The 18,745-nt window shown below is 34.2% G+C and overlaps 1 protein-coding gene and 1 long non-coding RNA gene across 3 annotated transcripts in view; one reads left to right on the plus strand and one right to left on the minus strand.

Annotated features, from left to right (window-relative positions):
* Positions 1–12,871, minus strand: part of LOC111050230 (gastrula zinc finger protein XlCGF17.1-like) — a 95,160-nt gene extending 82,289 nt beyond the window's left edge. The window contains exons 1-7 of one of the 2 annotated variants that reach the window (XM_039430079.1): positions 12,704–12,871; positions 11,595–11,631; positions 10,908–10,981; positions 4,862–4,939; positions 4,493–4,594; positions 3,166–3,310; positions 1,038–1,882 (exon numbers count right to left, since the gene is read on the minus strand). In XM_039430079.1, the coding sequence (XP_039286013.1) occupies positions 1,125–1,882; positions 3,166–3,310; positions 4,493–4,594; positions 4,862–4,939; positions 10,908–10,981; positions 11,595–11,631; positions 12,704–12,715 (1,206 nt within the window). In that variant the 5' untranslated portion in view covers positions 12,716–12,871 and the 3' untranslated portion in view covers positions 1,038–1,124. Of the gene's footprint in view, positions 1–1,037; positions 1,883–3,165; positions 3,311–4,492; positions 4,595–4,861; positions 4,940–10,907; positions 10,982–11,594; positions 11,632–12,703 lie in introns of those variants that run through there. The other variant, XM_039430054.1, reaches the window with a different exon arrangement.
* LOC120351811 lies at positions 6,663–10,689 on the plus strand. Its single transcript, XR_005571548.1, has 2 exons — positions 6,663–8,180; positions 9,859–10,689. It is a non-coding gene; the product is annotated as an uncharacterized LOC120351811 (long non-coding RNA).
* Positions 12,872–18,745: the final 5,874 nt, after the last annotated feature.

The raw sequence follows: 18,745 nt of genomic DNA on the forward strand, positions 1-18,745 counted from the left end.
CATTAATATTTATCTACTTATTTCATAATTTTGTTTGTATTATACATTTTTACTAATTTCATTATAAAAAAATCTAATCCCATATCAGTGAATGATGTTTGTAAATAGTAATTATAACACGTAACAAGCAACTAATAACTTATACCCCAACACATATCATTTATAGTGGGGTGTATATTTATTCATTGAATTATCTTTGCCTATTGAGAAATTATTCAATGCTTAAAACTTCATTGTTTTAATTATCGTAGTAATTGTTATAGTATTCTAATTTGTAATATAATTGTTTTTGATGAATACATTATGTTTGATTTGAAAAATGCTTGTGAGTAGGTAATGGAAAGTGCAAGGTTGCTTTCATGAGGCTGGCCACTAACGGTAAGACATGCATGATACACATTGGCATAGATTGGTATCTCCAAATTTACGTTGATTATTTCTTCTTTGCTGCACTATTCAAGTTTGAACTATTAATTTATTAAAAAACAGGTTAGGTGACCTGTTGCGACCCGTAGGGGTCCCTGAGAGGACCAACCGAAAAACATTTGATCTGGAGGCAAACCGGAATCAGCCACAAAGGCTCGTTTGAGGTCCGGAAGACACCTAGACCATTTCTGATAAGTTTCGACCTGTTGCCATGCACTACAAGGACAGTGATGACTGCCACTACTCTCGCACCACTTCTAGCGACTCCCCTCCCTCCAGGTAGTGCAAATGCATGGCCAATCCCCTCTCAGAAAGGAATTTCAGTCTTGTGAGATGACAAGCGTGGTGTATCTGGAAGACACCGAACACCGCGAGGAGCCCAGCCGTCCCCAAGAGGCCGTTCACCCTGCTGATCCAACCACCAGCCGGCACACACCACACTGTGAGCAGCATCCCCTACTCCGCCCCTCCCCAGACGCCAACCCGGGGTGACCCTGGCAATTTGAATAGAGTCAAGGTGTGGGTCAATATTCAGAACCTTAAAAAAATGTTGTTTGAAGCCTTTAGCTGTGATGACACAACAATGAATGGCGACATGAATGTACACAGATGTTCAACACACTTGGCCTGTTATTAGTGACCACCCTAAGAACCACAGTGAAATAAATTTGAATGAGTACACATTAAGTCACAAATTTTCAGCTAGTAGCTGTTTCTCCTTTATGTGTTCTTATATGTCTCTTCAAATTAGTTGATTGAGCACATTTATAGTCACAATACTTGCAGCTGAAAGGTGTTTCTCCTGTATGTGTTCTAATATGAACTTTCAAAGAACCAGATTGAGCACATTTATAGTCACAATACTCGCAGCTGAAAGGTGTTTCTCCTGTATGTGTTCTGATATGTTTCTTCAAAGCACATGCAGAAGAACATTTATAGTCACAATACTCGCAGCTGAAAGGTGTTTCTCCTGTATGTTTTCTGATATGTTTCTTCAAATCACTTGAATGAGCACATTTATAGTCACAATACTCGCAGTTGAAAGGTGTTTCTCCTGTATGTTTTCTAATATGTGATATCAAAGCATCTGATCGAGCACATTTATAGTCACAATACTCGCAGCTGAAAGGTGTTTCTCCGGTATGTGTTCTGGTATGTCTATCCAAATCACTTGATCGAGCACATTTATAGTCACATAACTCACAACTGAAAGGCTTTTCCCCAGTGTGTTTTATCATGTGACTCTTCAAATGACTGAACAGTTTTGTTTCATAGCTGCAGTCAGCACAGTTGTAGAGCTTGATCTTTTTGCCAGCCACAGATGGCTCAGTGCACTTTTCCACTGGAGAGATTGAATGTGCATTCAGTCCACCCACTTCTGTTGCATTGGCAGTTTCAGATGAGCTGCAGTTTGAAGTCCACATCTCCGGTTCACTCTCCACTGAACATCCTTCAACTGCAAATACCAATGATGGAACTTGTAAATGATTAAAGCAGAATAAAGTAGTGATATTATCTAGAGTAAAACACTCACAAAATTTTCCTTGCCTTACCTCAATCATACCTCATTGATTATCATAATCATTATTCACCAATTGATACAATAGTTTATACAAACCAAGAGTTTTGCAGCCAATTGTCGAAATAGTACATAAAACTGATTATAGTTAAATATTGAGTTAGATTGTGAACATTCACAGAGATAATAATAACAAATAAATTATGCCATGAGTAATTTTTTTATTGATACATGAGAATAATAATCTATGATTGCTAATTCAGACCTTGGTTTTCTCTCAATTGACATACGTATAGATTGAATTGTCAGAAAATGATTGGTTATGTATATGACTGCCTATCTTTTTTTTCGAAACATGAAAATACTGTTGCAGAAATAAAAATTTCACCTGTGTTTTGACACAAACTGTAAGAAATGTGCATCAAAATTAAAACTATAAACTGGCATGAAATTGTCGGCTCTAGCTTGATAAGTGGGGGTCTTCATTATTCATCGACTACTCAAAAGAGCAATATGGCTACAATTGGCAAACACAGCACATTATTGCATATAAGTTGTGCTGGAAATAGGATGATAATCTGTAGTGAACACAAGTAATCGAGTGAAGGGCAATTTATTAAAAAGCAATATATTAAAAATAAGACGTTGATTTTGTCAACACCACTATGTATATAGTGGTATATAATTTACCACAATATCTCCTCACATACAATCAAATTCTTGAAGGAGTGCGTATAAATGCAACTTATACCTATAACTGTTACTATGGCAACCACATCTGATAACCACTACCCCAAAGTTAGTAGACAGTGAGTTTTTAGATTCTTGAAAATGTTCAACTTTATTTTATTCATACAAGTTAAATGAACTTGAAATATTAAACAGCATCATAAGAATAGATGATTTATTCGTTATAAGTATGGAGAGTTTTAAAGTTCTAGGTCAATCTTGAGGGGATTAAACAAAGATGTATTTGAAGCTACAGTAAATAAACTGTATGCTCAGTGTGGTTACTCTATCACTTTTTTACTACAAGTGACGTCACGCTGGCGTCCCCCCCCCCACTTTGAATCTTACACCTGTGAGTGATCAACCTTCTGTCTACTAACGTTGCCATACCCTACATAATTATTCCTTCATTTCCTATTTTCTTCCATTTACAATTATGTGTTATTATCATTGATGAATAAAAATGAATGGAATAATAACTTGAATCTAACCATATTCTTCCTCTTTGATGAATATTAGATTATATCCAGGGATTAGATAATGTTGGCTGAAATCACCATCAGTTGGAGAGCATGCAGTGCTGCACTCTGGTGCTGGTTCTTGGCTGCTATCATTCTCCTGCTTAACTCTCGCCATCTGCAATATTGGCATCACAAACAATGAGAAGACAATCGATTATTGTTACACTTCATGTGAAAGACACAAATATTGGTACTGTAAGGCTCAACTCACACTTACGTGACTTAGGTCGAGAAGAGACTCAACTCAGCATGTGTTTTCAAATGATGATGTCGCGGAGACTAGTATCGACTAGTCTAAGTGTCACCATTTGGAAACACATGCTATCGACTAGAGTCGAGTCTCTTCTCGACCTGAGTCGCGTAAGTGTGAGTTGAGCCTTAGTCGTGAAGGAACAGCAACTACTGAATTTGACTGCTGTCTTGAGTTATATCACGATAATATTCCAGTTTAATGATAGTAATTGTAATGTTTTTCAATGATTATGGAATTGCAAGCTAATGCAAGCCAGTCACGTTAAGGTTTGCCATAGATCTATAACTGTACAGATATTCGTCTGCACTCTGCAGTACACCTGGACAGCAAGAGGTACTACTGTGCACTGGGTGAGTGAGGGGTAGTTGAAGTTTGAATACGAGCCATCGGGTTCTGCTCTCTAGATTAAGATAAACTGATTGCTAGTTTGGTGAGTGTGAACAGAAAATAGACAAGAACGCTAGTCAAAATACTTACAACTTATTGTATAACAATAAAGTATGGACTTTCTTCTGTATTCATACACCTGTAATTTTATTGACAATATTGCGATATAGACATGGATTTTGTTCCTTGAATTTGATGGAAATAGAACTCTATCTATATATTTTAAACAAGCTGGTCTTCCTATGAGACTCCCCACAATTCAAGCCATGCACTGATAATAATAATAACAAGATGGTGACCTGGGCTCTGTAATTGTGTGTTTGAAGCACTTGACAAACTTGAAACTTGACGTTATGAAATCTTGAAGAACTGAACATAGGCCTAAACCATTCTAGGTAAATTAGGAATCTATATGCAAAATTTCAAGTTAATCAGATCAGTAGTTCAGACGTGATGATGCTTCAATTCTGTAGGCCTTTATTATAGGCCTACAAAAGATTATTCTGGCTATTTGATAGAAATTTTAACAATTTTGAATTTTCATACTGTTTTTCTGTCGAATCAGGAAGAAAAGTTTTCATTCAAATTATAATTTGATGAAAAAATCACAAACTAAACTGCACAACTTTTTTATTCTAGTCAAGATAGAATACATGCCTGATTGGAAGTTGAACCATTGTGTGAGGATGACTCATCTTTGACGTTGCTAGTTGCAAATTCACATTCTCCAAATTCATCCTCCTGCTTCTCGATCTTGATCTGTGAACATAGGAGAAGGCTTGTGTCACTTGAAAACTAGACGAATATAGTACTCAGCAAGTAATAGTGCTCAGTATTAAAATATGGGTTGTAGTAGTTGATGTTTGTTTATTTCTGTTTGCCAGAATAGCAATGAATGCATCCCTTAAAGAATGGACAATTTTCTATTGTTCTCTTAGAATGAAGTTAAAAGGAAAACAATAAATTCACTTTTATTATAAAGCTGTAGTCAGTAAATTTCAAGGTGGATTGTTCAACAATACATGCCTGCTGAGTAGCTGTATCACTACGTGCAGCTCCAATCCAACTGTCATCAAAAGCACTTTCCTGTTTCTCAACTTTAACCTGGAACAAAAAGACAAAAAAAATCAACTTGAATCTTCACAGTAGAATCTTGATGAAACACATTTTCTGTTTTAAGGTATCTATTTCAGATACTTTAGTAATATACTCATACTGTACTTGACAATTATTAATCCTTTATCAATTAATCAGGTAACACTCTGCTGGTGAGAATTTTCAAAGCTTGAAATCCCCATAGATTGAATAATGGTGTTTTGCTGCTACATAACGGAGCTCGTAAGCAACAGACCCCCATTTTACACATTGCATGAGAGAGTAGAGTACTGGACTGTAAATGAGTGGACCGTAGATTGCCTTTGCCTATACCAGACAGGCAACACTGTAAATTTGCAGATATTCAATCAATCAATCGTTATTGTTGTCATCGGACATTACGAATGTAATTCTCCTGGTATACTATCAAGACATCTATAAAATTCAACGGGTATCAAGTCATGTCATCTAACAAAGTCAATCCCACATCAACCAATGAGCAAATGGACTGCAATGCATTGACATATATAACATCAGTAATCAACGTTAAATTGAGTTTAATTCAATATAGATGTTCTTTCAGCCATTTCAAGGATATACAAATCTCACAATTTACCCCACTTTGAAAATGCATTTACATGCATTGGTACATTTTACAGCATTAATAAAAATAATTTTACAGAGCAATATTAGTTTACTTGACTAGTGAGTCAAATGTTTTACATACAACACCAACAACCAACACATGCTGAGTTTGGAATATATCTATTACCTATAACCAGTGGCATAATTTCAGCTTTTCAACTGAGGTGGCAACATCTGCCGGGGACCTGGTGGGGGTGGGGGAGAAGAGTGTTGTGGTAGGTATGGATGCACATTGGTTTGAATTTGGCATTGAAATGATATAGTTTACAGTTTAAAACTTTTATACATACCATGCAAGTAAAAATGTTTAATTTATACATATTGCTTATATTATTAGATATTTATTTATTTATCACATTGTGTACAAATACTTAACATGTGGAAAGGCACAACAGGCTCATGCCCAAAACTGTTCCATTTCCAATTTATACTATACTGTCCAAATCAAAATGTTGATTATGTCTTGTTTAGTAAAATGTTTTTTTTTCACATTTTTAGTGCGAGTAGTAGGGGGGGGGGGGAGAAGTACCACTGACGTAGAGTAACTTTTGCTGGCGAAATGATTGTAATCAGGCCTGAATTTTCCAAGTCTTGGATTCAATTTTTATTTTTCCAAACACAGCACACAATATTGTCCAATCCTGGTGGAAAATTCCCTGGCTAGTTGTGAGGATATTTGACCTTAAGAGTTACGTATTCTACTCAAGAAATGCCTAGTGAAACTGCTAAGATGAAATGAGAAAAAAGACCAAAGATTTCAAGATTTGTAACAATAACTTTCTGTATTAGTGTAAACAAATATAACATTAATGCTTGAGATGGCATAAAGGCCACTATACACAATATAGTCCACTCTATTATCTATTGTTCTATTAAATAATAATAATAATAATAATAATAATAATAATAATAATAAGTAAATAATTTTATTTCCATCATAAATTTTACTTGACATTCATTTTAAGTTTTGGAAATTATATGACCACTTTGACAAGTTGTGTGGTCATTGTTAGTGATGTATTTAATTGTGATTTACTAAATTGTTAAGACATAAATATTTAATGAGCTTGAAAAATTTATACTAAGAATTAAAAATTGAAAGCCCCGGAAATTATTTTGATGCAACTTATTGAGTCCAAATGTTAGAATATAGAATAATCAATATTATGAAATTTTCTATACAATCTTAAATCTTATGTCTTAGACTCTATCATAATTTTATAAATCCTGTCATAAAATTAGTAAAGTTGATGGGTATAGATTCTGGGTTGTGTCAATCATATTAAAATATACAATGTTTTTTGAAGTTTTCTATTCAAAGCGAATGGAAATATTTCCAACGGATACATCAGGTATTTAAAAAGATATTCTTACTCTATTCCTTATAAAACTTACGGATTTGATTATATGATGATATTTTGTTTAACTTGGAACAACATTTTTTTCTTTGAATTTCAAATATATTAATATAAATTCTAAAATTAACTTTCTTCACTCATCAAGGTTATGCATGGTTATGTTTATATTTTCCAGAATGTTTTTTTCTTATATCATTATTAAACCGATTGAACAATCATGCGGTTGCCTAAATCAAAATCATAAAAAGTTAGGAAAATTCAAATTATAAAACCATGCTGTATGTAATTATGGTTGCTCTTTATAAAAAAAAAGAAATTGTAGTTTATATTTTAATCAACAAAGTTTGTTTAAAACTCTTGAACCAAGTTATTTCAAAATGGATTGTGTTGGTTGTAGAGTAAAATATTTTAGGGTAGAACGAGGTTCAAAGATGAGGAAGTTTTAGATTTTATGTTGAAATACAATATTTTAAAAAGTGTTACAACGTGTAAAAAGTGTGGGAAACAGTGCACTTTGGCTAAAAAGTGAAATAGGCCTACTACTGATCAAATAGAATTACTGATAAATGACGATTGTGAGGAGCGCAACCAGCACATCCACTATTTCTTTGAGGCGGCAGTAAGTAGTAAGTCCCCACGCACTAATAGGTTACGCATTAGTAAGGGTTTGTTGGGATGGGTTTAGTGAAATTAGTTTTTTCTTTTGCATTGGTGTTTTGAGTGTTAAACAGTAAATTGACAGTTGTCACAGAAGATTTTTTCAAAGTGTTTAAAACAAATTGTGAAAATTTAAATTTTTTATAAAAAATACGTGATGTGTCCGTTGAAAATAATTACCAAAGCCAATTCTATTAAAAATAATAATAAACTTTCAAACAAAATGAAGCCTTCTATTTCTTTTCGAGTTGAAAACATCAATTATTTTGTGAATATCTATGTCAATATCCCTTTCAATTGCCAGAAGGGCCAATGATGACAATCTTTCTTGGCCAATTATGTTTCTAGTGTAAGTTTTTAACCTACAAAGACATGAAAACGATATTTCACAGGAAGGTGTGTTTATTGGGATAGTAAAATACAACCGGTAGCCTACAAATGAAAGCTTATGTCCAGCTGCCAACAGACAACAGCTGATGTCAACTGTCGACTTTTTTAACATGAAAGCTATTAAGGCCGGGACACATAACTGCACGGACACCGCGCCAACGTACGGCCGAGCTAAGCCCGCAACACGGTGCAGGTGGTAGGTGTTTGTATATCATGCGATGGAACAGATACCAGAGAAGGAACTCCTTGCTATTGTATTTGCTTGTGATAAATTTCACACCTATATCTACGGTCATGATGAATTGACTATACATACTGAACATATGCCATTAGTTTCAATAATGAAGAAACCATTAAACAACATACAGAATAACAGAATTCGTCGATTGAGACTAAAACTAATGCCTTACCGCTTTAGCCTCCAGTACTTACCTGGGAAAAACATGTATATTGCTGATTATTTGTCAAGGTGCGGTGTAAGAACTAAAGAAAAAGTTGATTTGAGCATGGCGGATATGGTTCATTGTGTTACTGAGAATGGCGAAGTTGAATTTTCAGAGAAACGCTTGAATGAATTTGTAAAAGAAACACAGAATGATGATGTTCTTCGGAAAGTTATAGATTATTGTGAAAATGGCTGGCTTAATAACATTGTTGATGGAGGAGAACTAAGGCATTTTTTCAAAATAAGAAATGAAATACAATTTAGCAAGGGTCTATTGTATTATAATTCAAGAATTATTATACCCAAGAATTTGAGAGATTTTATCTTGAATAGGCTCCATGAAACGCACTTAGGAGAAACAAAATGAACAGCATTGCCTCAAAATTTTATTATGGCCAGGAATAAGAGCAAACATAAAAAATCTGGCTGAATCCTGCACGCTTTGTCAAAAATATAGAAGGTCCAATGTAAGAAGTCCAATGCTTTCTCATGAAATACCCGATTTCCCATTTTTAAAAATTGGAGTGGATATAGCTAAAGTAAAAGGAATAGCTTATCTCATAGTTGTGGATTATTATTCAAGGTGGCTTGAAATAACAAAAATGAACAGTAAGACAAGTTCGGCTGTTAAATCTATTTTATCCCAGTTATTTGGCAGGTTTGGAATTCCGCAGATTATAATAGCTGATAATAATCCGTTTGGCTCCCAAGAAATGATACAGTTCGCAAAGGAGTGGGATTTTAAAATTATTACAATAAGTCCTCGTTATTCTCAGTCTAACGGCTTAGCTGAAAAGGGGGTGGACATAGCAAAGACTATGATAAGAAAGTGTGCTGAAAGCAAAACCGATTTAAACTTGAGTTTGCTTAACTATCGGAATAGTTGTGTTGCGGGTCTCAATTATTCTCCTGCTCAGTTAATGTTTGGTCGAATGATAAGAACAAAGTTCCCTTATCCTCAAGATAGTTTGAAACTTCATCAACTTCCTCGGGAAGAAATAGCAGTGCAAATGAAGAACCATAAATTTCAACAGAAAGAAACATACGATAAGCAGTCACGGAAACATGTATCTTATTTCAAAGAAATTCAGCCCATTTATATCCAAGATTGGAGAACAAAATTATGGGAGCCTGGAGTAGTTATTAATGAAGCTGATGCCCCACGGTCCTATGTGGTGAAGTCCAATAGTGGAAGAATATTAAGAAGAAATGAGAGGTTTTTAAGAAGACGATGAAATCAAAGGAAAGGTTGAAAAAGGAAATGTTTGAGAAAGTAAAAGGGGAAGATGTTTGTATATCATGTGATGTTACTTAATCACATGATAACTGTTTAATATAATAATAAGTTGTTTACTGAGTTTAGTTTGTTATCTACGTAAATAAAGATGGTTGCTTCAAATGGCTAAGAATTTATTAAGATATTTAAACAGTAGGAGAACACACTTATCCGTACGACAGCCGAGCGGCAGCAGTGTCTCAGTTCTGTAGTGCTACTGTGGTCTGATTTCTGAATGTGTTGAACTATTGTTAATACTATAACACTATTAAAATCTTGTTACATTCAAATTAAATTTTTCAGTTTTAAAATGATTACCTGTAGACACAGAATATGAGAATCATATGCTGGTATATATTTCGGTGCATAACAATACCATCATCAGACATTTATCGGAAATATATAATTCAAATTCATTTTATTGAGCCAAATAAAACATACAGGCCAAGTCAAAAAATAAAAAATAAAATAACAGAATGTATAATTAAAAATTTGAGCAAAATTTGAATTTGAATTATATCAGTAATAATCCGTTTTTGAACTATTATCAACGACACTACTGTATAATTTTTGAATATTAGACTGAACACAGTGTTGAAAATGGATTAAAATAATCTGAAAGCGCTCCACAGTGATTACTAGTTTTAATAACAAATATTAAAAAATTAGACTGTAGTGTCGTTGATAATAGTTCAAAAACTTATTATATTATGTCTATTATACCTTTGGCTAGACTTATTTGGTTCTACTTTTACTCTTGGTTTAACTTATTTTTCCGTTAACCATATTTCTCATGACTTTGAACGTACAAAACCGGAAAATTCCGTACCTCTTCAATAAGTTTTTCACTCTCTATGTTATTAAAACGATGCCGCACTTTCACGTCTCAGGGCGAGTATGTGTAACCCGGCTATTTTTGTGTGCCTTATATTGAGATGTTTCTGAGACAAGACAAGATTAATAAAAAATCAAGATTGTGCCTGGTTTATGAACTGCGTATTAATTTTTTACTTGTTTTCAAATAACTGATATTAATACTTCCGGATTACTAAGTTATCTGATAGCCTATTATTAAGATTTTTGGGGTGGCAAAAAAGGGGTTTGAGAATTTTGGGGTGGCAACTGCCACCCCGGTAATTATGCCAGTGCCTCTAACCTGAAACAATGAATATTCAAATTTGATGTATTTTTGAAAATATTTTTTACCTTGACTTTGATTTGAGGTCTAGATGGTGATATATCTTCCAGTTTTTTAACAATTACTTTTGCAATTTTTCCACCTGAAATAAATGTGAATGATTAACGGAAAAATATAAGAAAAAAAAATATTTATTGAATTTTCCAATTTGGGTGTTTGATATATGACCTGAAATATTTTAAGTTTATATAAGTTGAATAGTTGCATGAAATTCTAGTTTCGATCAAACACAGTCTTGAAAAAGCTATTGCTAATATTTCACATTGTATATATATATATATATTATTTTTTATGCAAAGCATTCAGTAAGTAAAATCATTCAAGGTACTAAACGTGCTTTTAACTGAAGAACACAGCTTTTCAACATGAGAAATCACCTTCTTGTGATCACAAAGACCTTAATGGAGATATTCCATTCAAAAACAGTCTGATCCCAAACACTGCTTGGCTTTGATCGGAACATTATTCAATGAATCAACATAATTTTTTGATAACTTCAATTTAAAACCTGCACATACAGTATTGCATGCTCATAGGTTCAGAGTAGTTTATAAGCTCATGAGTTTACAGTGTTATTGGTTAAGCACAAGCTTTCTTTAGTAAAAGAATTGGAATTTCATATCAAATGCAAGTTTGAACTTAAATCAACGGTTGAGATGCTTGGGAATCAAGGGAAGAAAAATGTGTATACTTACAAACATGGTACTCCATACTCTGGAAAGCAGTTTGACTCTGAAAACAATACAGAGCTCATTTTTCGATTGCTTATCTATAGTACAGCTTTATTAATTGAATTTCTCTAGATCTATCAATATATAACAATGAACATTTTCAGCTGTTTAGAAGCACTCAAATAGGCAGAATCAACTCTATGGAGCTTCATTAGTTTTTTTAACAATATAACAGTATTAGTTGAATAAACTCAAACTATTGATCAGTTGACTTGTAAGTAGTGCACTTTCAACATTTTCCAATTGCACTTAATTGAGATCAAATTTAATGGGATGAATAGAATAACAGCTATGTACACTGTGGCAAAATGCAGCCAATTTGGCAACATTGTTCTCGTATCTTTCTTCACTGTCATTATAACGTGGACCTCACTTTAGTGAATGCACCAGACAGTGCTTACTGAACATGGAATTGGAAATGCCATCTACATATTCAAGTTCCGGACATTTCCAATTCCACATTCCCGCAGCAGCTACTATTGTCCCTGTGTTCAGGCTGTTAATGGGTGGACCTAAAATGAAGCCTTTCCTTTAAAATGGAGTCTTTCCGTTTTCCTATAGTATTGACAGGTAGGGAGATGATCATCTAAGATCTAATGACAGTATATGATCAACTTTGGTTTTGCTATGCTTGTCTATCATTCGACAAAGCCGGTGGTACTATCCTTTTCTAGGTCAACAACGATGACAATTATGTTTTTGACAGTGTAGAAATATAATTTATTAATGCAGAGAATCGGCATCGCTATTCTTCTTTCTTTATCCACTGCCATTATAATGAGGACCACACTATAGCTTGGTTATGCATGACCACTGACCAGTGACCACCAATTTGACATTTTTCAAATTTTGCTTTTTTGTTCATGCATGATCTGACGTGCACTTGCACACTTACAAATTCAATGTGATCACAAACTTAAATATAGTCAATAATAACCTGAATTCTGATAAAACTCAATTCTAAATATTTCTTTGAAATCAAAAACAATAAATTGTACGGTATACATTTTACAAATTGTTAAACAATACTGTTTTTAAGGTTATGTTGAAGAAAAAACATTTCAATAACTCACCTTCTTATCCATTAGTTTATTAATTGGACAAGAACATAGAAACCAACAATGAATGGGTGGTAAATATTTTTTCTGCGTTTGATTATTGATGATTTAAAGTAAATTTTCAGAATCCTTCTTTGTCCTTTCACAAAATCTAGATCTACTTCTACTCCTTCTGCAGTGCCCTCTAGATTATCATTGATAGGGCTGCTTTCTAACGACCTGCGCACAAAACATCAGTGGAGTGGTTAGCCAATTTCACGTTGAGGACTACTTTTCCTTTTGTATTATCCTTAAAATGCAAAATTCCACACAGCAGCTGATTTTTTACCAGGTTACATTGAGATATTAATTGCATGCAATTAATAATCCACTTGACAGCTGATTTATGATGAATAATTCTATAGTCTGATTTTCACGGTAATATTGGCGTTAGAAGGACACTCCTTTTCCTTTTGTATTATTCACAAAGTAGATACCGTTAGTGTAACTTTCTTCTCTGTGTATTATCCTTAAAATGCAAAATTTCAGAAAATCCTATACGGTATATTATATGTCGACGCGAAATTCAAAAAGGAACATACATGTCAAATTTCATGAAAATCTATTGCTGCATTTCGCCGTGAATGCAGATCATAAATAAAAACATAAATATAAACCGTTGACGAGAAATGCAAAACCGTTGACCGAATGCATTTAAGTAGCCTGAATGCATTTAAAGAAGTAGACATTAGATCTATGTAATGTTTTAAAACGTAGCCTACATAATGGCCCATATGAATAAAACCAGAGCAAATGCTCATGAGCAAGAGCATGGAGCATAAGGTTTTGCTCATGAGCAAAAGGTAGAAGCAAAAGCATTTGCTCATTTTTATATGAATAAGCTTTACCTTATACTCTTACCTTATGCTCCTGAACTGTGGAGCAAATGCTCACGTATTTTAAAGATTTTTCATCAGCTGATTCGCTTTTGTAGCCTTACTTTGTTTTTATAGCTCACGGAAGCGCTAAATATGCAAGTAGGGGGCACCGCTTGTGTTTGCGTCGACTGCTCTGTTTTCTATTTATGAATAGAGTTTTAGGTTAGTTAAGTTTAGAATTTTGAAATAATAGCGTGAAAAAATTTAATCTATAATAATCTTCAGCATATTCTTATAATATCAATAGCCTTCTTATAATCTTCTACACTCTCATCTTCTTAAATGCCTATTTCCTATTTTGTGATGGCTATCTTTATATCAGGTATCTTTTATATTTATTCTTTTGTAGGAATAATGGTGATATAATATATCATAGTTGAATCTAGAAAGAGTTTTACTATTACAATGCGGCGCTTCCTAACAAGATGGCGGATTTTGGCGTCAGGGTATAGCCAAGTTTCCTTACTGTATGTATGCTGTGACTCGAGTCTAGTCGAGAGCATGTGTTTTTAAATTTGGAAACACATGCTCTCAACAAGAGTTGAGTCTCTTCTCGATCTGAGTCGCGTAAGTGTGAGTTGAGCCAAAAACTGATGTTGTACATTTGTACATAAGTTATTTTTTTATCTAGAGTGAACAGTACTGTTTTTTCTCCCTGAGGGGAGAGTTTGAAGCCCGAGGCGAAGCCGAGGGCAACAATTTTCCTGAGGGAGAAAAAACATTTTTCACTCGTGATATGCACAACATTTTTCCTCCACCTACATTTTTATAAAAACTGCAAATAAAATAATTTTTAAAAACATATGTGACCAAACAATGGGCCATATGAATAAAAGCTGAGCATTTGCTCATAATTCTAAAATATGGAGCATTTGCTTCATTTCCTATGAATAAACGTGAGCAAACCCTTTTGCTCATGCTCATCAAAAAAATAGTTTGAGCATTTGCTCAAAAGTAAAAGCTTTTGCTCAAAATTGTATGAATAAACTAGAGCATTTGCTCAACTTTTGAAGCAAATGCTTCAAAAAAGGTGAGTCTAGTCTAGAGCAGCTTATCACCTTTTGCTCATAGAAAAATGGCTCAACTAATTCGTATGAGGAAGAGGAAACTATAACAGCTACGATCACAACCAATAGTTGAGAACTATAAAACTCTTTTTAGATTCAACCATGATATATATCACCATTATTCCTACTAAAGAATAAATACAAAAGCTACCTGTTATAAAGATAGCCTTCACAAAATAGGAAATAGGCATTTAAGATGAGAGTGTTAACGATTATAAGAAGGCTATTGATATTATAAGAATATGCTGAAGATTATTATAAACTCAGTTTAAAAACTGAGTTTTTATAAACTCAACTAACCTAAAACTCTATTCATAAATAGAAAACAGAGCAGACGACGCAAACACAAGCGGTGCACCCTACTTGCATATTTAGAGCTTCCGTGAGCTATAAAAACAATGTAAGGCTACAAAAGTGAATCAGCTGATGAAAAATCTTTAAAATACGTGAGCATTTGCTCCAGAGTTCAGGAGCATAAGGTAAAGTTTATTCATATCAAAATGAGCGAATGCTTTTGCTTCTACCTTTTGCTCATGAGCAAAACCTTATGCTCAATGCTTTTGCTCATGAGCATTTGCTCTGGTTTTATTGGGGGAACATCAACAACATAATCTAAAAAGTAGACTGACAGAAACAGCTGGCTTGTAATCACAGTTCTCCGTCGACAGTACTGTACGCAATCTGCCGGCGAAAGTTGTAACAACAATGGCCGCCACAACTACAGCTATGATAAAGTTCCTGTTTCAAATTTGATTAGTTAATGAGGAATATTTGTTGGCTGGTATTTTGAATAACATGGAATAAAAAAATTATTCATTTTTTTTAGTATAGCCTAGTGATATTAAGTTTGTAATAATTTTAGCATACAAACATAAATTTCATATATTGATCAAATGTCTGGTTGAGGTATTGAATTTAGTTGGTTTAATGACTACCATACCTATATGCTTCCTCATCTGAGCTTAGACCTTCTAATCTATTTCAAATGTACGTATTTAAATTAGAAAATGCTAATGCCTTGCTAAATTATATAGGTAGCCTTTTGTAGGTAGTTTATTCTATAATAATTTTTTCAAGAAGATCCGATGAAACAGTAGACATGATTTATGTTCCAAAAGGAATGCATGATTTGATTGTTTTTACATTGGGCTAATAAAAAAAAATAATAAAAAAGTCTAATGGGACATCAATTTGACTGCATTACAACCTGTACACCTAGCCTATATCCCCTACCATATCAATGCATTTTCGTCTTAGCTAATAATAATACTGTTGCATATCCATACTTTTTCACTATTAAAATGAAACTTGAACTTTAAAAACACTCATGGAGTGAAAATGCACTTACATTGGTAGTGACAATCGTTTGTCAGATGACAGTCTGATTATGCATGACAACATCATGTACAACAGGTCAAAACTATCCTCAATGCTGGAAACAATATGACAGATGCAATTCAGAAACTTATTATGAGTGGGAACAGAGCATACTATATATAAATAAGAGACTAATGGCATCAAAAGTATTAGGTAAAAATAGTAAAATGAGGCTTTACAAAACTCTGATCAAACCTATTGTATGCTATGGTTCTGAGTCATGGACAATGACTAAGAAAGACGAAGAAGCATTGAGGGTATTTGAGAAAGGTTTTTCGTGCGGTAAGGGTGGCAGCGGATACATGGAGGAGAAGGAGCAATGCAGAGGTGGAGGAAGCACTGCAGGGTGAGAATATTGTTGGATTTGTCAAGGCCCAGAGAATAAGAAGGCTTGGCCATGTGGTGAGAATGGATGATGAGAGGCTTCCAAGAACGACACTGAATTGAAAAATAGATGGACCTAGAAGGAGAGATCGTCCAAGAAAGAGATGGATAGATGGTGTGGAGGAGGACCTTAGAGTGATGGGAGTGAGAAACTGGAGAGAGTTGTGTCAGGATCGACCGAGATGGAGGAGAATCGTGGCGGAGGTCAAGGCCCACAGAGGGCTGTAGCGCCATAGGGTATGGTATGGTAATAATTATAGGCAGTGACATCTTTTAGCTTACACAAATTGAACAGTTAGGTACGGTACCATGCCATTCATAACCTCCTTATCAAAACAATTATTGACCTTTTGGAATGAGACTCAGTATTTTTAGTAATATCAAATCACATCAGTTGCTTCCTTGTTTGTAATGCATCCTATTATATTGAGCGAGCACTTTCTGTATTTATATATCTGGTTATTTATGTTTAACGGATCTCGAAAACGGCTCTAACGATTTCCACGAAATTTGGAACATAGTAGGTTTATGATGTAAAGATTCGATTGCACTAGGTCTCATCCTTGAGAAAACTCGCTGAACGACATTAAAAGCAAAATTCATCCTTGTCTGAAACAGCTGTGGATAGTATAAAAGTGAGTACCGTATGTGAAAAATCAAAATATCGCATCCCCAAAATTCAAAAGATGACGTATAGCCAGCTGTGAAATATAAACACGATCATTTTAGAGAATTGTGTTCTGTTTATCTATAAATAAAAATAACGAGCGAAGCTCGGTCCCCAGATAGATATTGATGTATGAATCAAATATCGCAACCACCCAGGCATATGGACAAGATTACAAGTTGAAGAAAAAACCATAAAACTCATTCAATGAATGAGTTGGAGATCACTGTTAAGCCCTGCACATATACATCTATTTTTGTTCAATATTTTGCCATCCATATAATTTCTATCCTATTATATTAAGCAATCAATTTCTGTATTTTTATATCTGGTTATTTATATTCAACGGATCTCGAAAACGGCTCTAACGATTTTCACGAAATTTGGAACATAGTTGGTTTATGATATAAAAATTCGATTGCACTAGGTCTCATCCTTGGGAAAACTCGCTGAACGACATCAAAAGGATAATTCATCCTTGGCTGAAGCAGCTGAGACTTTTGTCGTCTGTGGATAGTAAAAAGTAAACGAGTGATTCTGTGGAAAATCAAAATATCGCATCCCCGAAATTCAAAAGCTGACGTATAGCCAGCTGTAAAATATAAACACGATCATTTTAGAGAATTGTGTTCGCACACAAAAAGAAAAATTAAGCCTTGGATAACAAATGGATTAATTACATCAATAAGGAAGAGAGATAAATTAATGTGTATAAGAATAATACAGCGAATCTACAGCTTAGAGAGTATTATAGAAGGTACAGAAATCTACTAACAACTGTAATAGAAAATGCGAAGAAACAATACTTTTCAAGGCGATTTGAAACTTCCAGCAACTCTAAGCAAACATGGGAAGTAATAAGAGAAATAACTGAAGTGCAACGGCCAAGAACACAAATCCACCAAATCAACTTGGAAGGGAGAGAATTGAAATTGGGAGATGATGATAAAGATATATGGCAAATTCTTTCAATGAATTTTTTATTAGTATTGGATCAAAACTGGCCCAGGACATTCTAAATAGCGATTGTAATGGCGCAGATGAGCATGCGGCAGTTGATCAGATAGTCTGCCGGTCATTATTCCTTACACCTGTCAGTGAGGACGAAATGATAAAAATAATTAATAGTCTTAAAGCTAATAGTGCACCTGGACTCGATAATTTAAAACCAGATTTTTTCAAACAGAATAATACTATACTTGCCAAGCCTTTAACACACACATATTGCAAACAGAATTTTTGAGGAAGGTGTTTTTCCACAGTGTCTTAAGGAAGCTGTCATTTGTCCAATCTTCAAAACAGGAGATAAGAAAGATATGAATTTCTACAGACCCATATCATTACTCAGTACATTATCAAAAATTTTTGAAAAGTGTATCAAAACAAGACTGATCAGCTTTCTTGAAAAAAAAATCTTCTATCGCCAAACCAATATGGTTTTAGATCTAGTCGCAGTACAAATGATGCTATCCACTATGTGACCACTCAGATTGCCGATAAAATAAACACTGAAGAGAAACCATTAGCAGTATTCTTAGATTTAAAGAAGGCTTTTGATACCGTGTCACATGACATTCTTCTTTCAAGGCTTGATAACTATGGAATAAGAGGAGTCGCATGGAATCTTTTCAAGAGCTAACTATCA

This window comes from Nilaparvata lugens, chromosome 1, assembly GCF_014356525.2.
Source record: "Nilaparvata lugens isolate BPH chromosome 1, ASM1435652v1, whole genome shotgun sequence".
In the NCBI taxonomy this organism is placed as follows: domain Eukaryota; kingdom Metazoa; phylum Arthropoda; class Insecta; order Hemiptera; family Delphacidae; genus Nilaparvata; species Nilaparvata lugens.